The sequence below is a fragment of the Musa acuminata genome, chromosome BXJ1-3 (assembly GCF_036884655.1).
Source record: "Musa acuminata AAA Group cultivar baxijiao chromosome BXJ1-3, Cavendish_Baxijiao_AAA, whole genome shotgun sequence".
NCBI lineage: Eukaryota > Viridiplantae > Streptophyta > Magnoliopsida > Zingiberales > Musaceae > Musa > Musa acuminata.
The window spans coordinates 178,357-204,935 of NC_088329.1; the positions used below are offsets into that span (position 1 = coordinate 178,357).

The 26,579-nt window shown below is 37.2% G+C and overlaps 2 protein-coding genes across 8 annotated transcripts; both read left to right on the top strand.

The window, feature by feature from the left end:
* The first annotated feature begins 1,066 nt into the window (after nt 1-1,066).
* LOC103977308 (dolichyl-diphosphooligosaccharide--protein glycosyltransferase subunit STT3B) lies at nt 1,067-11,437 on the top strand. The gene is made up of 6 exons (XM_009392795.3): nt 1,067-2,083; nt 4,109-4,645; nt 7,657-8,111; nt 8,261-8,383; nt 9,205-9,264; nt 11,092-11,437. The coding sequence occupies exons 1-6, from the start codon at nt 1,196-1,198 to the stop codon at nt 11,219-11,221; spliced, it is 2,193 nt and encodes a 730-aa protein (XP_009391070.2). The 5' UTR covers nt 1,067-1,195; the 3' UTR covers nt 11,222-11,437.
* A 4,455-nt stretch (nt 11,438-15,892) lies between these two features.
* LOC135614241 (uncharacterized) lies at nt 15,893-26,579 on the top strand. Of its 7 annotated transcripts, XM_065111393.1 has the most exons (10): nt 15,893-16,306; nt 16,423-16,607; nt 16,714-17,282; nt 17,875-17,974; nt 20,260-20,328; nt 20,724-20,823; nt 24,061-24,131; nt 24,914-24,975; nt 25,069-25,186; nt 26,147-26,579. In XM_065111393.1, exons 3-10 carry the CDS (start codon nt 16,960-16,962, stop codon nt 26,216-26,218), a joined length of 915 nt encoding a protein of 304 aa, XP_064967465.1. In that variant the 5' UTR covers nt 15,893-16,306; nt 16,423-16,607; nt 16,714-16,959; the 3' UTR covers nt 26,219-26,579. The 7 variants fall into 7 exon arrangements, with proteins under 7 accessions (XP_064967465.1, XP_064967458.1, XP_064967471.1 ...); XM_065111386.1 differs by lacking the exon at nt 16,423-16,607; XM_065111399.1 differs by lacking the exon at nt 16,423-16,607 and having other exon boundaries at nt 26,166-26,579.

Below are 26,579 nucleotides of genomic sequence, written 5' to 3' on the forward strand. Positions count from 1 at the left end.
CATGCTGATAGTGTCATCTGTCATACTTGAAGCTTTCGAGAATCAAAGGGATGTTTAGGTTGAGAGGGTGTAGCTAGAAGAGAGAAGCCATAGATATCACTTTCTTTCTTTATCATATTAATTCTAATTTTATAATTGACATAAATATCATGTTAAGTAAATAATTATAAAAAAATAAAGTCAATGATATTTAAATAATCATAATTATATTTATAAAATTATATATATTTTATTTAATCGATTCATTCTTTTTTTGTCTTTCTAATCCAATTATATGGTTCGATCGAATCCTCAATGTTCTCTAGTATGTTATATTTGAGAAATCCATCCGAGGACTATCTAATAAAAAGATGTTTGGGTTAAGCCTAAAAGTAAATAAAAAAGACAAAAAAAATTGGGTTAAAGCCTACATTTACCACGTTAATTTGACTTGAACCAACCCGCATGAAAATAAAAATAATTATAACATAGCTATCTCTTTTGTCTAAGCAACTAATAAGAGGGAGAACACCTACTCGAATAATAATATTTTAGATGTACGTCATTGCCGATCAGCATCCACTACACTAACAACTATCGGTAGATTTAATGTCAGTTATGTTCAACAGAAAAGGGGGAATTAGATGTACATCAGTCGTACCGATTTGTTTTAGTTTGCCGAGCTAATTTTGATATACATTCCGCGACAACATTCGTACCGCGTCTTAGCTTGGAGTTTGATAATTTGAGTTAAATACACAATAAATAATTTAATGAAGATTACTTATATTTCTTTTCATATCCGGTATATATATACATACATATATATATATATATACATACATACATATATATATATACATACATATATATATATATATATATTAATCAACTAAAAAAGATGATGATTACTTGTAAATATACTTACTCATTGTGTCAATTAAAATCAATGTTGGCTTAGAGGTCAAAGTAAGTGCGTAACTTCGCTCTCCTGCACTTGGCTCACTATATTTTTTAATAGATAAGTAATGTAATTATGCTTAAATAGACACTTAATCCTGACCCAAATATTCTAAAGCTCACCAGTGGTGACTAGACTCCCCCGCTGGTCTTCTACCCCCGATTTCATCTCCGATCAGTTTCCTAGGGTTTCTCTCCCTACTCCAAAACCCCTAACCAGATCTGCTCTTCTCGCTCCTCCTCCTCCGTCGCTGCGATGGGCGCTAAGGCCGAGAATGGTCCCAAGCCCCCTCCGCCCCTCTCCTCTCCGCCTCCCTTCAAAGCCCTCGTGAAGCTCAAGACCAAGCAGCAGGAGCTCTTGATCCGCTCCGCCGCCCTCGCCCTCATCTACGTCCTTGCATTCGCCATCCGCCTCTTCAGCGTTCTCCGCTACGAGTCCATGATCCACGAGTTCGACCCCTATTTCAACTATCGCACCACCCTTTTCCTCACCCGCAACGGCTTTTATGAGTTCTGGAACTGGTTCGACTCGGAGAGCTGGTATCCCCTCGGCCGCATCATCGGCGGCACTCTCTACCCCGGCCTCATGGTCACCGCTGCCCTCATCTACCGTGCCCTCCGCTTCCTCACCTTTGCCGTCCACATCCGCGAAGTCTGTGTCCTCACCGCCCCCTTCTTTGCCTCAAACACCACCCTCGTCGCTTACTTCTTTGGCAAGGAGATCTGGGACGCTGGCGCGGGGCTGGTCGCCGCCGCCCTCATCGCCATCTGCCCCGGCTACATCTCGAGGTCCGTCGCCGGATCGTATGACAACGAAGGGGTCGCGATCTTTGCGCTTCTATTCACGTTCTACCTTTTCGTCAAGGCTGTGAACACTGGATCGCTGGCTTGGTCGCTGGCCTCGGCGTTCGGGTACTTCTACATGGTGTCGGCGTGGGGAGGATACGTGTTTATAATCAACTTGATTCCCCTGTATGTTTTGGTGTTGCTGGTGACAGGGCGGTATTCGATGCGGCTCTACGTCGCGTATAACTGCATGTATGTGCTGGGAATGATGCTCGCCATGCAGATCAGGTTTGTGGGTTTCCAGCATGTGCAATCTGGAGAGCACATGGCGGCCATGGGGGTGTTTTTCTTGATGCAGGTTTAGCTTCTCTTTTCTTTCCTGATTCTGATTTGTTTGTTTCTTCTATTTGGTTCAGCGACCAAAGCAAAAAAGTGATACATGAATAGTATTCTGCCATAGATTCTCCCAGCTCGGAAGATAGTGCTTCTTGTTTCCTGGTACACATGACCACAGGAATGTTAGAAGGGTTGCTTTTTTTCAATACATTTTGAATATGTTCATACAATCTCAATCTGACTTAAAATCTCAACATGAAGCTATTTAATTTTTATACATTCAGTTGTATAGTAGTGCCCATTTTTTTTGTTATTCTCTTGCGGTGAGGACAATTGAATTAGTAAGGCTGCTACCATCAGCCATTTCCACTTCAAGGTTAAAGTCTTACTGCAAGAAAAAGAAAATTGAAACTTTAGGACCACCTAAAGCAGTTATGAACTAGCAATTGCTTTATTCATATACTGAAGGTGCTTTCTCATGCAAATCACTACTCTTTCTGTTTGTGCCACTTAGTAGTTTGAGATTTGAACAGATTTTAAGAGTCTTCAGTCTGATCATCTGATCCCATACATGGTGAATTTACATTTATTGTCATCTACACAATGTTATTTCCATTTTAAGTTAGGGCTAAATGAATGTTTGATATTGGCATTATGTTCTGATAGTTCAGTGCAGAATGGCAGCACCAAAGCTGGCATACAAAGGCCCTCGATGGATTCCTCTTGTATAAATGGATCATAATGAGAAGGCTGGGTAAAGCCATGTAGTTATTTCTGTAAATCTGCGGGTTTGCATTGTAGCTGGATTGTTCTGTATAGGTTATGAGCAGCTGTTTTTTAGTTGAGTGTAGCACCTTGGGAAAGTTACATTAGCCATCCCATTGTTGGCCTATTTCAGCACCTAAGGTTTTAACAATTATCAAAAAGCTTTGCAATTTTAGGTAGAAAAGATGACTGTGGATCCTCTCCAAGCAGAAAAATTCTTGTTCCGTTCCTACTTTTAAAAGATATTGTTCTGATGACTATACTTGTCTACCAAGGCAATATCCTTTTTTTTCTGGTTGGATCGATAATAGTGGAATGACTATATCACCTGATCCTAATTAATATCTTTTTGTTACATCTGTGAATTTAACCTAAGTGATATAGTCATCCCAACTTTAAAGTAGTATATTCAAATTGCATGTTCCAAATTCTCCTAGATATTGAGTTCAAAACCTTGTGCATATGGGGATTTCATCAGGATTTGAACCAGATATCCTTTAAACACATCGTCTAAGTAAGTCTCACCCTCTAGATCGTATAATTTAAGTTTCGGGAGCATTACTGGAATTTCTGAGTCAGTCTCACCCTCTATATCCTATAATCTAAATTTCAGGGGCATCTTCTAAGTTAGTCTCACCCTCTAAATCCTATAGTATATTCAAATCACATGTTCCAAATTCTCCTAGAAATTGAGTTCAAAACCTTGTCCATATGGGGGTTTCGTATGGATTCGAGCCAGATATCCTCTAAGCCCATCGTCTAAGTCAGTGTCGCCCTCTTGATCCTATAATTTAAATTTCAGGGGCATTGCTGGAATTTTTAGCTCCTAGAATTTATGAATCCCCACTCATGTATGTCTTGCTTGAAATCTTCCACCCAGATTCAAAATCTGATCCGTAAAATTTGATGAAAATATGACTTGGAATTTGGATCTCTATTAGAGAAAATTTAGTATTCCAAATTCATCAAGAAAATGGGGTTTAAGAACGTACAACTACTAAAATATGATTCTTTTTTGTTTTTTGTGGATCGGGGATTATGTTGTATGGTTCTTATTTCTTAGTTGCGAGCTTTTCTCACAATTTATCAATGTTTGCATAGTGACTCTTGCTTCTTAAGGCTTCTATATGATTTATGTTAATGGTGAGTGATGCTGGTAATGTGGATGATCATGGAAGCACTATTTTCATCTGTTATGCTTTTATATTTAGCTCAACTGTTCAGCTAATAGATCTTTAGCCACTTTAACTGCAATGAGCCTGATTTTCAGTTTTTTATGTAGGTATTTTACTTTCTATACTGGGTGAAGGACATGTTAAATGATACAAAGTTATTCCAGTCCTTCTTGCAAATTACTCTGACATGTGCAATAGGTGTTGGTACTCTTGCTCTTGGAATTGGTATGGCATCCGGCTATATCTCTCCATGGACAGGCCGTTTTTACTCCTTGCTTGATCCAACATATGCGAAGGACCATATTCCGATTATTGCCTCTGTTTCAGAGCATCAACCGACAGCATGGTCATCCTTTATGTTTGACTTCCACATCCTTCTTATTCTTTTCCCTGCGGGCCTGTACTTCTGCTTTAAGCGGTTGTCAGATGCAACTATATTCATAGTCATGTATGGCCTGACAAGCATGTACTTCGCTAGTGTTATGGTTCGTTTGATCCTTGTAGCTGCACCTGCAGTCTGCCTAATTAGTGCTATCGCAATCTCTGCCACGATAAAAAATCTAACAACTTTGATACGCAAGAAGAGCAAGGCTGCTTTGACAGTTTCTAGCAAAGCGACATCTAACTTGAAGGCCTCAGCTAAGGTAGTGTCTTCCATTTGGATGAATGTATTGCATATTACAATGCAATTTTTAGTTATTCTCCATTTAGGTCAGAAAGTTATGATGATAAAATATTGAACTTGATAGTGTTTTTAAATAATTTATTCTTTCAGGTGTCTCAGCATTTGGAAATATTTTTAATAAAGCATTAACATAGGTTGCACAGCCATATTACCATCAGATATACAGTTGAATTTTGGAATATTGTTAAATAAAACTTAATCATGTTAAGTGTAGTCATAAGACAACCAGATATTTTAGCACTAACATTCATATTATTTTCCAATCATTTGCAGCATTTAGATTACAATTATGTGTCATAATCTATCCTGAACTTTTTGAAAAATCAACTTTTTTGAATCTGTAAATGGTCATAACTTTGTAACTGACTAAGCTAATTTACTCGGTAGTTGAGATCATCCTCTGCATACCTCATAAAACTTCAGAATGATTCTGCAAGCTTCTTTTTTACAATCTAAACTTGTCTCTTAATTCAGTTCCTTCTTCTGACACTTGGAATATAGACATTAGGACAAAGAATACAAAGAGAGCATCCATTGTGTTCTAGTTAACAAGATTTGGTTCGTGGATGCTTCATGGCGGAATGCTAGTTTTATAATGAGATGCATATCTGCTGGATTATAGGTAATTGAATAACAATTAAGCAATTGGGGCCAACCTTCTACTCTATGCCTTCTGTCCTTCAGGACTATAGGTGTATTAGGAGGCCCAAAATATATTAGAAATGCAAAAGAGTAACTGTTTTGACACTTGATTGATTTATGAAGAATGCTGCTTGTTTGTACTAAAATAAAATTAGATTTCTGTCCTGCAATAGATAGAATCATGATGTTATATGCAAAGTTTGTTCCATAGAACATTCTTTTAGGTTATTTGTTTCCTAAGGATCGTGCTTTCTTGACTAGCTATGTGGTAAGATTTTTTTTCTCTTTGCTGTGGTTACATGCAATGCAATGTTTCAGGCTGTTGATGATGTTCTTGGTCGTTATACTTGTTCATTTTCATGATTTAGGACATTTATTAGTTGGTAAACAATCACAAACTAAAAGAGATACCTTTTCTGACAATGTTACTTGGATTGTGAATGTATCCGCGATTTCAATAGGCGCTCGGGCGAGGCGAGGCCCTTGCACCTCGTTTAATGTCCAGGTGATGTGCTTCAAAGAGGCGTCGCTTGGGCGCTCGCCCGAGACTAGACGTCGGGCGCTTCGGGTGAGCGCCTAGTTAAACCAGGGCCCAGGCGATCGAACCAGCGTTTTGGGTTTAGTTTGGTCGCATTTGCGTTAGCTGGTTCAATTGAACCAACTAAAGCATCGATATCAACCTCCTAGCATCTCTCTCGCGACTTCCCCAACCCTAACCCTGCTCGTGATTCCGCCGTCGATATTTCCTCTCTACTACCGCTACCTCTCTCCGCTGTTGCTGCTCTCTATTGTCGCTGCCACTATCGTTTCTCACCGCTGCCACTATTGCTGCTCGCTATTGTTATTGCCGCTTGCTGCTACCGCTACCACTATCACTGCTTGCCATTGTCGCTGCTCGCTGTTACCGCTACCGCTGCTCTCAATCAGCAACCTCAGTCTTACTCTTACTCTCTTCTCATATCGACTTAACTTAGTATACTATTAACGATATACTGTTAATTATATACTGATAATAGTATTTTTTATTTATTAGATTAATAATATATTATTTTAATTTTAATACTGTTATTTTTTATTTATTTAAAATTATTTAAATAATTATATTATATATTTTTATATTTTTAGCCTCATCAGTGATTTAAAAAGCGTTAGGCGCCAAAAGGCGTCAAGGTCCAAGAATGCTCGAGGCGCTAGGTGCTCGCCCGAGCGAAGCGAGGCGCTAAAATATAAAAATATATAATATAATTAATAAATATAATTATTTAAAATTTTAAATATAATTATTTAAATATAATAATTTTAAATAAATAAAAATTAATATATTAAAATCAAAATAATATATTATTAATCTAATAAATATAAATATTATTATTGATATATTGTTAATAGTATATTGAATGAGAAGAAGGAAAAGGAGTGTAAGGGGGTGCTGATTGAGAAAAGAGGGAGCGGGAGTGTAAGGAGGCAGCGGGAGCGACGAGCGGCGATAGTAGCAGCGAGCAGCGGGAGCGAGAGCAAGAACGGCGACAGCAGCTAGCAGCGGGAGCAGGAGCGGCGACAGCGGCTAGCAGCGGGAGCAGGAGCAGCAACGACAACGAGCAAGGTTAGGGTTGGGCAGCGACAACTTATATTGGTTTTAGTTGGTTCGATTGAACCAACTAACTACTAGAGATCGAACCAGACCTAAAATCTTGGTTCGGTCGCCTGGTTTAACCCAGGCGCTCACCCGAAGTGCCCAGCGCCTGGGCTCGGGCGAGCGCCCAGGTGGCGCCTCTTTGAAGCACGCCGCCTGGAAGTGAAGCGAGGCGCTCGGGCCTTGCCTCGCCTCGCTCGAGCTCCTAGGCAAGCGTCCGAGCGCCTTTTTAAATCACTGAGCCTCACTTCACTCGGGCGAGCGCTTGGGCAACCATCTAGTGCCTTGGGTGTTTTTTGAGCTTGGCGCCTTTTGGTGTTTAGCGCTTTTTAAATCACTGGAATGTATATGATACTAAAGCATCAAAGTTCACCTTAACTTGGTAATATAATAGCAGCATCTATCACAATTGAACTATACATCTACTGCATATTCTCATGTACGTTGGTGCTGTAAGTTTTGTACTGCTTTATTTCTTCTAATTTTTTATTATAAATTATTTTGATGGTTCTGTCCTTAATTATTATTCTATTTTCATCAGTCTCATGATGGAGTTTGTTTGACATCTGTATCTAATGCAAAATAGAATTTCTTCCTTATGTTGAAATGACATTGTTCATAAATATTTTATGTAAATTTTGTCTGGATATGTATAATGTTTATATGGCAGATATCTCCATTTTATTGTGTTGCAGGCATTGCTTGATCAATCTCTTCCTTTCCAACAAAATGGTGCTATTGCTGTGCTTTTTGGTGCATTTTACTTGCTTAGCAGATATGCTACTCACTGCACTTGGGTCACATCAGAGGCATACTCTTCTCCTTCCATTGTCTTGGCTGCCAGGGGTGCCCATGGTGGCAGGGTCATATTTGATGATTATCGTGAGGCCTATTATTGGCTTCGTCAAAATACTCCCCCAGATGCAAAAGTGATGTCCTGGTGGGACTATGGCTACCAGATAACTGCAATGGGAAATAGGACTGTGATTGTGGACAATAATACTTGGAACAATACACATATTGCCACTGTTGGGCGGGCAATGTCATCATATGAGCATGAAGCTTATGAGATAATGCAGTCATTGGATGTAGATTATGTACTTGTTGTATTTGGAGGTCTTACTGGGTATTCTTCAGATGACATTAACAAGTAAGGCATTAGCTTAGCACATATTTGATCATTGCATTTATAACTCAGGCTTCTTCATTATAATATTATATAGATGATTGCTTCAGGTAATTTTGGTATTTTGTGCATGCATATTGAATCTTCTGATGTTTTCGGATCCAATTTTGTAGATTTCTTTGGATGGTTCGAATTGGTGGTGGAGTTTTTCCTGTAATAAAGGAACCAGATTATCTTGTGAATGGTGAATATCGTGTTGACAAGGGAGCTGCACCAAAGATGTTAAACTGTCTCATGTAAGTTTGAACTTGTTTCCGCTAGCAGTCTTCAAAGTCTTCACCAACCATCTATTAAATTTAATGTAGACCTGAACTTCAACTATAATTAGTAAGTTCATGAAATAACAGTCTTAAGCCATTGGATGAGTATAATTTATATTATTATTCATTAAATATGTGACCAGCCATTAAATTATAATGTAATATCTTTGTGTGTGCCTAGATTCATCTGCATTTAGCTGTGGAGGCTGAATGTCTGCTTTGAGATTAATGGATTGTGGAGATCGACTGTAGATACGGGCATATGCATATATGGATGTATGAAATGCTTGCATAAAAAGTTTACAGAGAAAACACATGAGCTTTATGAAGCCTACTATTTTGGTTTGGATGGCATATATGCATGGGAAACAAGCTTCTGTGGGTGCTTGCTGGGGAGTGCACCAACATTAGTACTTAAATACAATTTTAAAAACATGTCATCACCGTCATGTATGTTCATTGTTTTGTAAGGGAAAGCATGCACAACACATTAACTAAACACAGTTGGGCCAGAAAGGTAGTTCGGAATCATTGGATTAGTTATGATATACATATTTGATCCTTTATCTTGAAGTTGTTTGGTTGCCATGGTCCTATACCAAACCTTGTTATCACATGGGGGCCAAACCATATGGACTCTGTACATTTCAACCTGGACTTTGTTCTTATTTTTCTTGTTAGAACTTGTAGAAGATGCATAATGCCAGTGATAAAATCAGTAGAACTCGCATCCATTTTTCACAATGCTTTTGGTGTTCTATAGTTTCTAGACAAACTTATATCTGTTGATGGACCAGGTACAAGCTCTCCTATTACCGGTTTGGAGAGGTGACTACAGAATATGGGAAGCCTACTGGGTAAGCCATTTGTTTATTTTATCCTTAATATGTTCACTGCAATGTAGTGTGTAACTCAGATGATAACTAATATTTCTGATCAAAAGAAAATCAATCAAATCTTCAGTTTTAGTGAGGATAAGCATATGGTCATTTTATTTTCAAATATTTGTTCTTAACATAAAGATTGTACTCGAGAATGTGGAGCTGGCTGGTTAAGTTTAAATTAAGAATGTGTTATTTTTAAATCCTCTACAAAGGAAATTTGGATAAAACACTTGTTGTTTAGCAGAGAGTTGGCATTAGGATAAGGTAGACTTAAGAGGTTGCTGGTATCTTGACAGTTTATGTGATCTTCAGATATGACACGTGGTGATAAATTGTTTTTTGTGGCATAATTTCTTTTGTGCTTTGGGCCAATAGTTACGGTTAATTAGCACGGACACAACCCAAAATTCTGTTTTTTGCATGAAATAGAGCTTTATTACTTGTATCTGCCATATCCTACATTGTATTTGTTACCTCATTACTAAAAAATTTAATGTTGCAACAGCCGTGGTAACTTTTGTAAGAATGAGCCTCAGTCCACCAATACAAACCTGCAGCTGCATAGTTGACTCTGCCTGAGTTCATATCTGATGATCTGATAAATATTAGGAGCTTGAGTTTTGCAGATCATATGATTTCCCCAGTAAAATAGTTCATTGACATTACAATAGTTGGGCCTTTACACATCAACTTGTAAGACAACCTTTTTGAGAACATTACTCAGTATTGTGTTAACAATGCCCCTAGTATTTTTTCAAGCAGCTCACATGGCATCATCAACGTATCATAAATATGCTGCTTGCAACTTTGTTATAATTTAAATTATTACATGAAAAATAAAAGACAGATTTTTTCTTGTTTTCTCTAGTTGTCTGACTTACATTAGTATTAATCTGATATGATCCTACCTCACTTTAGAATCTTGACCATAATTCAGCTTAGTAGAAAGTTCTTTTGCTAGAATTTTCTTTGGCGTCTTCTTGGTTGTTTGAAATGTGTTCCTTTTCTCGTGGACTTCAGTTGGCGGTTAAAATTTGTTTCTCCTGATCATGTATTAGAAAGGTTTAGAATGATATTGATTTGTTTAGATTTGGACTATATGTGTGGTCTGCGAGAAGGGTTAACTATATATATGGTTCAAATCTAAACAAATCAATACCATACTAGGCCTTTCTAATATATGATTAGGAGAAACAAATCTGAACCGCCAACTGGTGTCCATGACAAAGGGAAAATGTTTTAAAATACCAAGAAGATGTCAAAGAGAATTCTAACAAAAGAACTTTCTATTGAGGTGAATTCTGACCAAGATTAGAAAGTGAAGTAGGATCATATCATATTAATGCTGATGTGGGTTGGACAACTAGAGAAAACAAGAAAAAATCTGCCTTTTATTTTTCATGTAATACTTTGAATCATAACAAAGTTGCAAGCAGCATGTATATATATATATATACACACACACCCACCATCTATATAATAGGCAGATGACCTATTACCTGAATCTTTCATTCGATTTAGATCCTTTTTGTGTCTGCAGCTTGCTAGTTGTGAGCTAAGAATCAGGGTGGTGATTGTGGAATATCAAAGAACTTAGGGCTTATGCTGCTGGAAGGTCCTGATTAGCATTTGTTAGATGATCTTTGATGGTGTTTTAACATGATGGTTGCAAACATCTATACTCCCATGTCTATTATGGTCTTGCCCAGATATTTTGGTCCAGTACAAGATTCGACTAATCTTTACACACGACCAATCGTACACATCATAGTAATTAATTTGTAACTTTCTGTATTGCAGGTATGATCGTGCCAGAGGAGTGGAAATTGGAAACAAGGACATCAAGCTTGAATACCTGGAAGAGGCATTTACAACATCAAACTGGATTATACGGATCTACAAAGTTAAGCCTCCGAAGAATAGGTGGTGATGTCTTGCACAATGTTTCCAACTTTCAAGATGTGCTCCTTTTTCTCCTAGCAGAACCACCCAGGCATAGCAAAACATGGATTTTCCTCGACTGACGTTCTATTTGCAGGGGATGTGGATTTTAGCATTATCATGAATTTGAGTTAAGAAATTTTCCTGAAGAATTTTCTTAGAAGAAGCCAACTTAATTTTAATATTAATTTATCCTTTAAGAGAATATGGTGTGATGTATGTTCCCACGCACCTTGCATCCACCTCTTTTCTAGTAAACCTCATCTAAATAACCTGTTATTTTATCCATGCTACATACAAGTTAATTTTTATCGTTATATATAATCGTGCTTGATGCCAAATCTATTTGAAACCTGGAAGAGAAGATGATGTGGCCTGTAAATATACAGGATCACCACATGAAATTATATCACTGCCTTTCAGTAGTTGTCTGTATAAGTAACCTGTTCACAAGTTCAACTGGAGTATAGTGAAAAGTTCAGTTACATGTTTTATGCCCTTCTTTAGCTTGCAAAATTCTTGTTATTGTCTCAAACAAAAGTCAAGTTTCACCCTTCAAGGCTTGTAACATGAGTCGTCGTCTTTGCAATTCGTAGCAGCATTTATTAGTCAATATCTTCCATAAGATTAACGACAGGAAAAGTAACACATCTAGATAGGTAGCACTCTTCCTAAGAGAGTTTAAACACTTTTTTATTCAAATGCAATGTTAATATGGCTATGTTCTCAAATTCGTTGTGTATTTATTTTGTTGGAACATCCCTTGAACATTTATTACAATCATTCTTGGGCCACGCAATCTTGTGCTAATCTAGTTGATGGTTGTCTTCATATTATGTATGCTCTTCTTGGTCCTTTGCATCCCTTTTCCTTGTCCAACTACTCACTGAGGAAAGGCAATAAGTAGATTTAATAAGTTGAAGGGATTCTCCAGCAGGTTAAGTTTACAGCTTACTATGGACTATTTAAAAGCAAGACAATATGTAGGATTAAGTTTTTCATCAGGTGGATTTATTGAACCAGCCTTTGCAGAATCTATGCTCACCTCCAAAACAGTAAATGACTTGTATAATCTTCCTAATTAAGTAAAAGTGAACCCATCGATACATTTCTTTCAAAGTTTATCGGAAATTATTTCAGTGCCCAATTAAAGTTAAAAAAGAAATAGAATATTATGGTGATCAAATCATTTACATTGCTAAAGACGACACCGGCACAGCCAGTCGTAATCTAAGTAAACATTCATATGAAGCAATTAGGCAATATTTTGTTGTCATGCCATTTATCATTGATGATTTATCTTATGGTAGTGTGATCGCCGTCACCTATGTGCAGCGTGATCATCGCTCGTAGTCGCTATGCAAGGCACCGTAACTATTGTCCATCGCTACTGTGCAAGGTGCGACTGTCACTGCACAATCGTAATAGCCACTATAGCAACCACACCAACGACATTATGCATCGAAGGTCGTCGCCCTCAATAATACTATCATCAACAATACGTTGTCAACAGTAATCCATCAATCAAGTACAAGAAACCTAATATCACTCGTAATCTGACGATATGATGAATTGGATAGAAAAATAGATCGATAATATTGACGAATTATTTATGCATTATAAATAAAAAATGATTAACATATTTTCACGAGCTAAAGGGGCTAACAAGTAGATCTAAAATATTGAATTTCAAAACAACTATTCTGACATCAATTGTTAGCACAAAGTATGTTATTATTTTATGAAAGAATTTTAATGTCAAAATCTGAAATCAAATAATAATATATCTCTAAATTTATGATGTGTATCTTTTGATACTATTTAGAAAAATATTTATCATCCGTAAGCACACTATTGTAGGATCTCAAAGTCGTAATAATATCGATTTATAAAAAAAAAGTAGACTTATCTTTTTTTTTTCTCTTCCCGTCTTTTATAGGACCACTAATATTGATGGATTTTGAGAGAAATGAGATATGAGATAAGATCTATAATCTCTCGATTCACGTGACTAAAAAAAAAGAGAAAAAAATTATAATTTCTGAATAATATATGTGATGTATTCGCATCTCTTTTTATTTGTGTATTTGCATATCCACATATTATCTTTTTCATATGTATAACCCATAAAGGTATTGTTTATTTATATGTGAGAATATAGAGTTTAAGATAAGTAATTAGGAGAGTTACTCCCATATCTCTTAATAAATCTTACTATAATTAGATTTTCTTTTATATTGATCGATAATCGTAATCAGAATCAAATTATATCCATAATATATCAAAATAGAACCATATATTCTTATAGTATGATCAAGAAATAAATACTAGCACCACACCCCTAGTTTAATCCTCGAGTAGGGAGTGGAATAAAAATTAAATTAAATTATAAAATTTGATGGTAAACTATTATTAATTTGGATTACTTAAAAATAATTAATAGAGTCATAATAATTGGTATTAGGGTCCACGTAGCTTGAACATATGAAGTAGAAAAATATTATATGTAAATGAGGTTAGGTGACATAACGATGCGAATTCATGAATGGGCTAGATTAGATCTCAAGTAAGAAAGGATCATCGATGTCAATGAAAAAAAAATAAATAGAAGATATGTTATCAGGCCTCATGTATACTATAATTAGATTCGATTTTGGATTAATCATCGCGGAAAACAATCATAATACCCCTAATTTGTTTTTAGATTAGAAATGGAAATAGAATCGAATAAGGTCTTAGAGATTCGATAGATATACTATCAAAATTGAATAAGGTCTGAATCAATGGTTAAGAGTTAAAGAAAGGCAGATCGATGATGCGCCATCCATCAGCAGGAAGAAGGATGAGATGAGGGCAGTGCTTGTCCGCTTGATCTTTGAATCATGGAAGAAGAGCATGGGGAGACGGGTTTGCTTGCAGTCCAAGGAATAAATAAATGTGAGGACAGCCTCCTTTAAAAAGATACGTGCAATATTAAACGAGAGGGAGCGTATGTGTGTGTGTGTGTGTGTGTGGAAGATGAGTCAGCTGTGGTGGCTGCATGGCTCGTGGCCACTTACTCCATCCACTCTTTGACTGACCCTTTCCCCACCCCCCGAGAGTTTGTCATCGTCCTTTTTCCTATGATTTAACTCTGTCTTCAGTGGCACTCGCTTTTCGTGATTTCTGCTTTACATCTTTTATCAGGTCGATCTGCTCCAATGTGCGATCCGAGTAGGTTTGCATGTTGAAATGAAATATATCCATCCGTCCGTCCTCCTTTGGATCCGAGCATTTGTCGTGCAATATGTATGTATCCTGTGTGTTTGATTTCTTCTTCTTCTTCTTCTTCTTCTTCTCGATAATAATAATAATAATAATAATAATAATAATAACAAATAAATAATAGTCGATAGATAACGGCCCATCAGCTACGCGTCCTACAACAAAATTCTTTTACATGTACACATGCATCGAGATAAGGGTATATCTATCGTAAAGTAATTGGAAAAATACATCCATTACCAGCAGGAAAAAGAGGTTTATAATTTGGTAAAAGTAATTCTTTTTTTTTTTTGGTTTGTGCTTTTAGTTAGTTCTTTACTTGTAAATTTAAATTTATCTCTGCCAAGGGGGGAACTATCAAAATTTGAATTCCACTAGGAAAAACATTTTAATTTTAAGGCTGAAAAATACTCGTGCCAAGCATATCACCGATTCAACAACTCGGGCCCTTTTTTGGGCAGCAGCATTTAGTGGGTCACGAGTCTCCTATTTTTGGGTCTTTTACTTTTATTATTATTATTATTCTTATTATTCTTATTATTTTATTTTTTTGAGGAAAACTGGTGGCTTCCACTCGCGGGTGATATATATTATTATGTCACCCCCTTTCTGCCGCCATTTTCTGCCACTAGCCTTCCTCCACGTGTTCCGCGCCGCGCCGTTGTCTTCTCCTTATTGTACGCGATTCAACAACAATGGAATCGCGGAGCCCAGCCGTCGAATGGTCTCATCAGGCTCGGCCCGCGTCGGAGCGAAGACCGTGGCCTCGTTTGGTCCGCTGGCACTTGTAGCGGATCCGAGTGGTCTTTCGGGGAAGTGGTGACGGCGTAGTGGAGTTAAAATATCCGGCGTTTCCGTCCTTTTCTCTATCACGACCCTCGTGGCCGTCGGATCCCTGCGCCCGGAGATTCCAATCACGAAAACCGTTACGCGAACCCTGCTTCACACCCGCCCCTCGCAGCGACGACCACTCTTCCTTCGGTCGCTCACGTGCATTCCGCGATTCGACAAAATCTGTGGGGCCCGCAATGGGCGCCACGCGAGGCCCGGAGGTGGTCGATCGGGTGTCATACGGGCAGGGGTATGACGAGCCTTTTCCACTCCTAATTCGTGACGCAAATTTAAAATCTGTTTTGACCGTACGGTAATCGCGAATTTGTTGGCGACGCGCAGCGAAATGGTGCCCCTCGGCGATCCGTATCGGGCGATCCCGACCGTCAGATCCCACCTGCGAGGCCTCGTCTCTAAGAAGCGACCGGATCGGAGGGTGAGTGATTCGCCACGTTTTCCCGTGGAGCTCGGAGGGTTTGCCGCCAAATTACGGTTTTTTCGTGATTAAACCGCGAATTGAGGGGCGATTGCGGTCCGCGTCATGGACTAAAGTAGGCGAGGCGTGGAAGTGGAACGGGATGGGCACTTCGCCAATTGCCAGAAATCTTATCTCGGGAGCAGGAGAAGGAGCGCGAACGATCGGAGGGGCCGGAGTCGAAAAGGAGAATGGGAGAGCGGAGAAATACTAGTGATCGAGAGAATCGAGGAGAAAGAGGTGACCGGAAAAGGGTGGTGCGCGAGCCAGGAGAAGGTATCGGCATCTAATTCTGGTGTCGGGATTCGTATCCCCTGCTTTTGAAATCCAAAGATCCGTTGTTGTCGATCTCTGCGCTCAGCAAAAGGAGGGAATTTTCCTTTACTTTCCCACCGGAGAGGAGGAGAAAGAGTAGAAAGAACAAAAGTTTCGATTCTTGCAAAGCTTTCCTTCTCTCTGCCCCCTCGAGGAGGACGAAGAGCCACCGGAATGTGCTGGAGGCAGGTGAGTAATCGAAAGTTGCCATTCTGTTATGTTTTTCGCTTATTCCTTAATTTCCCCCCGCCTTTTTTTTTTTTCCTTTTTCTGGGGTTTTTCTCGGCTTAGTTTGACGTACGTAGGGGGATTTCGGCTTCTTGATGTGGTTTTGGGAAGCTGGTCGGTCGAGGTCAAGGTTTTCATCAATGTGATGAATGAAAACAGATTCCTTTCTTGGCTTCTTAATCGGTTTGATGTGCTTCGGGATTGCGAATTTTGGAGGTTCTTGGTGGGTGTTGCAGTGAAGATTGAATCTATGGGTTTTTGGGTCGGTTGGTCTGTGAAACCTCATAGGTTTTGGAATTTGAATTTGGGACTCACCATTAATAAAAACTCGTCTGCTGAAGTTAACTGACTTCATGGTAAATTTGCAGGAAAGGTTGCTTTTTTCGCATCTACGAGGGATTCGATCTCAGGTGCAGTGACAATTCGAGTTGTTGGCAACATAGATTTTTGGCCCGTCCAGTATTGGAAATCGACCCTACCAGAAGCTTGATCTCGCTGATTCTTTGATAATGAACCAGGACAGTGATCACCTGTTCGTTTAGGTTGTTTGAGGCCGAGTAATTTCTGATAGGGCGTGATAACTTGGTGCCGTCAGCGTGAATAGTTGGTGTAAGATGGCGGCTGATTCTAACATGGGTTCTCACCAAGCAAACACGCCTTCTTCTTTCCATCATCCTCGCATGGTTTCTTTCCGGTCAGGTGCAACAGATAGCTTAATGGGGGTGATTCCTGGCGAGGTGTGCAGTTTCAGTGGGAACAGCATCATGGTTCCATCTGCTGCCTCTTGCATGACCAATCATATGGATACTGTGACTCAATCTCGGTACCCTGCAGGATCTGTTCTTCGTGAACCAAAACCGAGGTTCACACATGTCTCAGGCTCACCTGCATATTGGTCTTCGGAAGAAGTGGATATCTTGAGCATAGGCCTTCTCAAGTATGTACTGTTATCTTCATTATGTTGGCTCCACAATTCAAAGTTTCCTTCAACATTTTTTTCGTCTTTATAGCGTGAGGATGGATGATTGATTATTGTAGATCATAGAAGAAAAAAATTTCAGATGACAATTGGGTTAGTAGGGGAACTTTTAAAAAGATTTCTTCTTCATCTTCTCCCTTTCTTATTTTCTACGGGGATGCCTTGGAAATTCTGTTACATATATCTTTCAAGTGATTTGCAAAGCCTTTTGAACCGGGCTGCCCTTTTTTCTATTTATCTTTTAATTGATTTGGTTTTGGATATTCCTTCACAGATGGTATATGCCTTTATGAGTTTTTTGCATGAAGTCTTGACCTGTTCAAAACGGTTCTCATGTTATAAATGACTTGTTTGATACTCACATGTTTCTGCAATGATTGGGCATTGAATATAAATCATAATATCCTAACAGATTGACTGATGATTGTAAGTTTTTGCTGAGTTGTCTTTTTATGCTTTTCTTTGTACTGCCCGTATATCACCTTGTGTTTACTGCTTTGCCTTCTTGTTTTTTATTTCCAGTATTAATTTACTTGTTTGTGGAAGACAGATACGCTAATGAACCAAATATACGGAAGTATGCCAAGATAGCTGCTATGCTGCCTCAGAAGACTATAAGAGATGTTGCACTGAGGTGTCAGTGGATGATTGTGAGTTTTTCACTTGCTATGATTTTATATGATTTTTCAGCTTTAATTTTGTGCTTGTTATATTAACTGGAAGTTTATACGTATTTGTCTAGAAGCAACATCAGCTTTTTTTGACAATATTTTCAGGGTTTAATTGCATCATATCACATAGAGTTGTTATAATACACTAAATTGCTATTATTATTAGAGCAATATTTCAAGGTTGTAACTGTCTTTTATTATTAACAACAATGTTAAGTGCTTTCTTGACATATCTTCTTTTATATCATAGGAAATAATAGGGGCACCATAGTTACTAGAATCACCCTACCTCCCTTGGACCCATAATCGAGGTTTTGCATGCTATTTAATTTTGTTGAAGTAAACCATCTTAATACAAATAAAATCCATTCAATCAAAACACCAAAGAACAATTGCATTTGGCAACAATGAGTATGTCAACAGTTCATAACTTTCCAGTTTTCTACCTACACTAATTTTCATCATATTGCATGTATGGTTAATGATTTCGTAGGACCAAATATCTTATTGAATGTAATTTAAACAACCAAGTGACTGGATGCATGTGGCAACCCAAATAACAAAACACCATGAAGCAAGCTTAGTAGCATGCACAAGAGCTATACCTATAACATGGCACAGAATGTTCAACGTGATAGGTATATGTGGTGTGCCACTATAGACCAAGCTTGTTGGCATTGAATGGACCTGTTGAGACTAAAAGATTTTGGTCATATCTTGCTCCAACTGGTTTAGCAGAATTTTGCTAGTATATTATGATGTTGAAGTGATAAAGTTATGCTCTACATATATAATAATGTTTTCTGATTAAATATATACAAAAGAATACTGCTGCCAAGATGAAGATGTGGGGGCTTAAGATGACCAAGAGCAATTACCAGAATATAAAAGGAAGAAATGCCTATATTCAAGAACAATTAAAGTTATCTTTGACTATGGACATAATGAGGGAAGCCTTATAAGGTGGGATAGACATGTTCCAAGGAGCCTATAAAGACATTGATGAAATGAAGTGTGACACTTAGAATTAGTGATGTGAAAAGAGGGGAGAAAGACCTCTCTTGTTGAAACTTCTAGGATTATGAAATTATAAGATCTCACATTTGTTTAGAGTGTGGATTATGACTTTGGTGCTTAGCGTGAAACTAACCTAGTGGAAAGCATGCTTGTCTTACTTGGTCACTTCATTATGCTTCACATATGAAAGTATTGTGTATCACAATGTATGCAATCGATGGTCTTCATCATCAAACATAGCCATCATTTTGTTTTATATTTTATTTGGAGGGGTATTTTTTATTATATTTGCCCTTCATGATAATAGAATCTTCTCTATGAGAAGTTTGCATCCCGTCATGTGTACATTATTCCAATCGCACACTAACTCATCAATTTTTGAAATATCAATTTTTGAAATTTATGCATGGATGTGATATTGTGATGAATGGTACATAGTGTGCATCTGACTCTTGCCTGACCTTGTCTTGATTGAGAGCTACATGCTGTCATGCACTAGGCTTTCCTTTATACTTAATGCTCTTCTAGGGACATACAAACTATTTTTTTTCTGGTTTCTTTATGTAATAAACCTAAAAGGAATATGGTGACAAATAGTAACTGCTTATCTGGCAAAATATCCTGTGAAAAAATTGTAGATATGTTTGATTGATTGTTACTATAAACATGAGCCTCTAGAAAACACACCTGCCCAGCTCATCATTTTATTAAGGTGAACTAGAATTTATTGTGACTGGGCCTCTTGCAGTTCACTAATATCAGTCTTTGTGAAGGATGTCCAGCATGCAACAGTCTCCAATATTCTAGATAGCTGAACAGACTGCTTGTAGGAGATTGATGTGCACTACTTAGTCTAACAGGGTGAGCTTTATTTTTAAGCTCTAACATCCCTCTTTTGTGCATGCCTAATGAATGATCCATAGACTTGCATGTGAACAAGCTTAGGATTACAGTGCAAACCGAAGGTATATGGTCTTTGCACAAAGGCTTACGTGTGGATGAAATAAACATTGGATAAATATTATAGAAAATGGGACAAAGCCAGGTTCCAACACAGGGTCTACTTTTATGCTGATAAATGTTGGTTGACCACCTTTCCTTCTAGCTCAGGTTTTTAAATGAATTGGCAGGGTTATAAAATTTATCAGACCCGATGATAGTGTAAAGTATTTTAAGTGCTAAAATAATGTGAAGAAACCTTTGATTTATCTTTTACATGCATATCAATACATTAGTTTCTCTTGCAGAACAAGGAAAATGGCAAACGGAGGAAGATGGAAGAATATTATGCAGCAAAAAAGATGAAAGAAATGAAGGTAACCTTGAATTTGTTCTTGTGGTTTTTTTGCATACTTACTGCTTGATTCATCTTGTGAACAAATTCTTTTTTTATTTTGATTATATTTTAAGAAAGTTAGTACAGAAATTCCTGTATCACCTTTCTCAGTTTGCATTGGGACTTGGTAAAAGAATTTTCTGCAATGTGAGTCATGTGGGACCAATTCTGTTGGCATATGAATTTTATATGCATCCAATTTCTCATTAATTACCCTCCTAAATGTTTTTGCTTTGCTGGCTGATGTAATATAATGAGATTGCAGTTTCAGGATTAAGCTAATGAATCTATGATTCATTGGTAAAGAAAATCTTACCTTGTTAATTCCTTTAATGGGATTCTATCTTGATTATCTTTGTTCTGATGATGTTTTAGGATCAGATGGTGGGTTCTCCTTCAACAGCAAATATTTGTATGGCTCCTATTTCATTTATCATGAATCATAAGAACATCCATGATCAGCTTCCATCTGAAGGTTGGTGCAATACTGAGATATCTTACCAAAGCTTTAAGAAAACAATTTTTGACACAAAATAGGTGTGAGAATCCTTAATGTGACTATTCCTCGTTTATCTTCAATCACTCATAGTATCTTTTTTTGATGTTGATGATTTCCACCTTGTACGATATGCATTTATGCTTATGTTTACTTCTATAGTGAATATTCATGGAAGTCCTTTGGGTTTATTGACTACCTCCCTCTGTTTTAGTGAATTCATCCAGAATTTCCGATGTGCATCTTTTCTGATGATGATGTTGTGTCAATGAAGAACGTCTAGTTTGTGAAATTCATTTAAAACTCTTTTACTGTAAAATGTTTATATCTAGCTTTGTCATTTAAGATTAGACACAACATAAGTGATCTAAAAGATGACAATATGGAGTTCCACATATCCATCCATATCAGGCATGGTCAAGCTAAATCAACCATGAATATTACTGTTTGGTAATGAGTTTATAAATGTCAGCAGTTGCTGCAAAGTGCAAACTAGAGGTGGATAAATTAGTCACTGGTATGCAGAATAACTCCTTAATCTCTAAAACACCAAACAAAAGAAAGAAAACGAACATGACTTTGAGTTGCCAAATCTTTTTTAGGGTGGCCAAAATTCTGTGCTTGTTGAACAAGAGGAAACAAACCCACAGGGATTTGAGTCTCCAAATCTTTTTGAGAGAATTACTGTTAATTTAAATACTCATTTGTTGGTAGAGCTTCCTTATTTTACAAAAGAATCCTTGGTGGTATCATGAAAATATTTGAGCATAATAAGAAACTATCATAATAGTTACAGATCTGTATTGAGTCTTTCTTGGCTTTGATATGGAATTTGGCCTTCCTCAACTCTTTCTGATAGAACATTAGATATATTGAAAAAGAAGATTAATTAAATTCACTAATCTGAGAGAATTGTCTGACTGTGTATTCTCAGGGAATGGGATCATGCTTCATTGTGATGTAATTTTCGTAGTCTCATAAAATATGATGGCAGTTTAGTTGCAGGGATTCTCCTTTTTGCAGGTGATGTTACAAATTGATGTAATTTTCAGCCAATTGTTTGATTGAGCTGAGGTTGATTTAGTGAAGCATGGGTCGTTTTGAAGATAGGATTTCTGACACGAGTAAATGTGGAACTGTAGTTGGAAGTGGTCTTTTTGGGAAGAGATATTGCTGGAATTAGTTTTGAGTCACTGTGTACTCTCTGAATGTTTGCATTATCAATGTTTGAGGATATCTTTCAATTGGAGAAGTTATTATAGTATTTAAAAGCCAACATGTTACGTAGTTTATGGAGTAGATCTGCCAGAAAATGTTCCATCATTATGGAATCATGGTGCAATTTATCATGGGTCTTGCTAGTGGTTTGTTTTATAGATTGTTATTTAGTGGACTTAACCTTGTCCTATGCGAACATGGTATGTGTAGCATGCCATACCATGCCAAAATGGGGAATGATCAAGTGTACCTTTCATTGTTGTCATGCTCAACAATGTTGAAAAGAAAATAGAAAGCTAATTGCATTAATTAACTTTCGAAGAATATTTTAATTCTATAATCATGGCAAAGGGGAAAAAAAAATTATTCACCTGTTGTCAGCCGTTGAATAACTTACAGCTTGGTTTGTTTTATAGATTGTTATTTAGTGGGACTTAACCTTACATGTCCTATGCCAACATGGTATGTGTAGCATGCCATACCTTGTCAACATGGGGAATGACCAAGTGTACCTTTCATTGTTGTCATGCTCAACAATGTTGAAAAAAAACTAGAAAGCTAATTGCATTTATGAACTTTCAAAGAATATTTTAATTTTATAGTCAGGCAAAAGGGGAAAAAGGAAAATTTTATTATTTACCTTTTCTGGGCTGTAGAACAACTTACTGTTGGAGTGAAGTGATGAGATCACTTGAGGTGCTTCAAATTGCAAATGCCGTTGCCAGGGCTAGTGGAGCTGATGGTAGGTATGACCTGATTGATGATGAGATGTATGGGTCTCAATGGATGGATTTGAATCATGAGAGATTGTCAGCCTTGGAGATTTTGTCATGTGGAAAAAGAAGGAAGGAAGGCATTCAAACAGGTGTATCCAGAGATGTTAATCTTAACCTGAACTCATCTGATCTGGCCTATGTTTTTCTTTTTATTTGACCCATTTGAGTTCATGGGTCGTGTCCTTATCTAGGAAGGATTCATGATCTAGTTTCATGGCTGGGGTGGGTTGCCAATCAGATGTTACCTTGATCATAAGTTAATAAGACCCAGTCTGGACCAAATTGTATTTTTCTTTAAAACAAGCAAAAGCTGTTGAGTCTGAACTGCATTTTTTAATTTAACCCTTGTCTACTCCAACTGATCCCACCCACTAAATATACAGGTTTGTATATGGGTTTGATTAATGTTAAGAAATCTCGACATATTGGTGAGACCAAGTTAGGTATGAGACAGCACTGTGTTCTTAGCCTTCCATCTCAACCTGACTTGGTACAACCCAACCCTACCCAACTCGATGACCACCCTATGTTATTGTCTTTAGATAATAAGTGTTTGATCTTTATGTAATTTGTCTGTGTGCTTTTTTAAAATAATACATATTTGAACATCTCCAGGTCCCTATGTATGGACAATTACCACTTCTTCCACTCATGGTATCTTTTGAAAATTTCTGAATTTCTTTCTTGTTCTCAGAGGACTTGAGTGGACTATGCGAATTAGAATAAGTATTATGCAAATTAGGAGAGTTTATTTTAATTTTGCAAAGGACTTGAGTGGACTATGCGAATTAGAATAAGTATTATGCAAATTAGGGGAGTTTATTTTAATTTTGCAAAGGACTTGAGTGGACTATGCAAATTAGAACAAGTCTTATGCAAAGGACTTGAGCGTTCTTTCTATTGTTTTATATTCAAATTTGTTGTAATTGGTAACATCTTGTGGTTCCTTCTCACTCACAAAAAGTTTTGCTACAAAGGGCTTGAGTGGACTATGCAAATTAGAATAAGTATTATGTAAATTAGAGAGTTCAAAACCTCCATAAGTATTATGTAAATTATGAGAAATTTTCTTCAAGCATTGTTTGAGTCTTTACTTTTTTATCCATGATGACTATCTTTACTTTTTCATTAACTTTAACTGCTTGTTATCTGATGTATATTGTTAGTGGCATCATGCCATTTCTTCTGTTTGTTTAGCTTATAGTTGCCACTTCGGATGCAGAAATGAGGCGCCTTTTGGATGAAAATAGAAGATTTCTGAAAGACATTGCAAGAAATCTTGAGGGAGGCATGGTCTGCTATCTAATATCCTTTTTGTATTTTTTCTATGACTGAGGTTTTGAGTCATTATATTTTTATGGGAATATTTAAAGCAGCTGAACAAAATGAACTGGCAAAGAAATAAGATCTGAGATTTTTTGTTCGGTCATTCTGCTTCTTTCTGGTATGAGAGAATTTTGAATTTTTTTTCTTAGCAGTTTAAGTTATAGTAGGCTTGATCTGAAATAGATTTGGTCATAACTTATTGAAATAGTTAGAATAATGGTTTGAAAATGTTTAGCTTGATGATGCATTTATAGTACTAATAACTTAATAAGTACTTCAAGGAAATGTGTGCAATTGAGGGATCAGCAGAGAACAAGTTGCTTTTGGGCTGAGTGAAGCCTAATTTAAAAAGGATGTCCCAGTTCACGAGGCATATTATTTTAGATAATGTTGGTGGAATATTAGAATTTGTGGTAAATGCCCATGGATGAGGCATATTGGTCTCTGGCTAAAACAGTTGTGATAAAATTAAGAGGTTTGACAAAGGATACGCAGAAGTTTGAGGAGTTTGTAATATTTGCATGGAACTGTTGCAAAATTTTCATATGATAAGCAATTATGAACTTATGATGCTGCCAATTTGTTGATAAACTTTAGTTCTTGATGGTTCATACTTGTTGATGGTGAATAAGTGGTTATGATGAAATTGTATATGGGCAAATTCTTGATGGTTGTTACTTTTCCATTTTTCGTATATCTTAATGGTCATTCTTGGATGCTAATCTTACTAAGCATACTGTCAATTGCAGATAGAAGAGAATATTAATTTATTTCATTACATCAGAAATAACATCTCAACAATCGAGAATAGGTAGAATACTGCTTATTTTTTGGCCCTTTATCTTACCAGGGCTTATATGCTTGCCTCATGATTGTTTGATAAGCATCACCATTCATTCTGCAGAGTAGATGTGATGTCTGCAACAATGAACCAACTTCCGGGGTCGATGACACAGATGCCTCTTTGGAGGGTCTCGGTAAATGATGATCTTCTCAGCAGTCTTATTCCACTTAATGGAAATGTAAGGTCTTCTTTGTGCACTGTTTTCTCTTTATAAGTTGTTGCTCGAAGTGGATTCATGATCTTATTTGTCTCTACTATTCTGTTTAAGTTGTCACGAGAAATGGGATATCTGATCAGTATCTTTTCGAAAAATTAATCTTTGACCTGTTTTTGTTCAGTTAGAACAAACATATGTAGTCAGAATTTGAAGTTTCTGCATAATACTTGAATTAAAATTATTGCTATAACCTAGCCTTTGAATTGGGCTCAATTTGTTAATGCTAGTATCAAAGTGGTTGAATTGCATATTGACTGAAAGCAACGAAATAAAGGGAAAAGAAAAAAGAAACTGTGTGGTGCTCTGTCAGAAACAATATCATTATATACAGCTAAGCGGATTGGATAGATGGATCACAAATATTCTAGTCTCATTATCATCTAACACAGTTAACCATTTTTTTTGTCTTTGCTATAAATCTGATTGATACCATTGTTTATAAGGTGATTGAGTTCAGTCCATAATTTGGAGCTAGATTGTTAAATGTCCTTTTTGACTCTGTTTCTGCGGATAATTGTTTATTGGCTTCGATAACCTTTACATCCTTAGCAAGAGTTGCCTGATCATATTTGGAGTGATCTAGTGACATAGAAATACTCCAGGTGAACACTCCATGGGCTCAGCATCTTATTGGACTATGCATATATTGGTCAGCCTTGTTTCTACATGTTTAGGAGTCCTATGGATTGTTTTCTTTTTAATTTAGAAACAATAGGAGTAGAGCTGCTTGTAGTTTGTGAGGGAATGGTCATACTCTGTACATCCGATCATGACTCTTGTCCCTGCCCCTTTTTTTTTTTTTTGATTGTGATTATTAAGCTAGCTTGATGTATAGAATAAAGGTTGAGAACATGGTTTATTATTTTTAAGCAAAATGCCAAATCAGCCACTAACATGGAACTTTTTTTGAAAATGATGAAGAACTTATGTGCTACACCAGGAAGCAATCAATTACGGCTGGACATGACATGCTTCAGACGTAACATAGGATGATTCGAAGAGCTCATGCAAGATTCTCCCGAAAACGCTGCAGGTCTTGGCTTTGTGAATCCCTCTTGGAGTGGGAAGATCCCATGGTGGAACCAGTGATATCTATTCTGAACCAGACACCAGGCGACGAAACCCTCTTCTCCATGACTAGGGTTGTAACCGGCGAATCGTTCAGCCTGTGATCTGAATTCTGTATATAATTGCTTCATTAGTGGGAGGTGTTCTAGGATGTAAGAAAATAATGGTGCTTGCATCTTGTCAATCCTGACTTGTATTTTGTCTATTCATTCTATTTTATCAGGATATATTGTTCACCTCCTCGGAGCGTATGGGATAAATAAAAAATAAATAATTTTTGTGGATA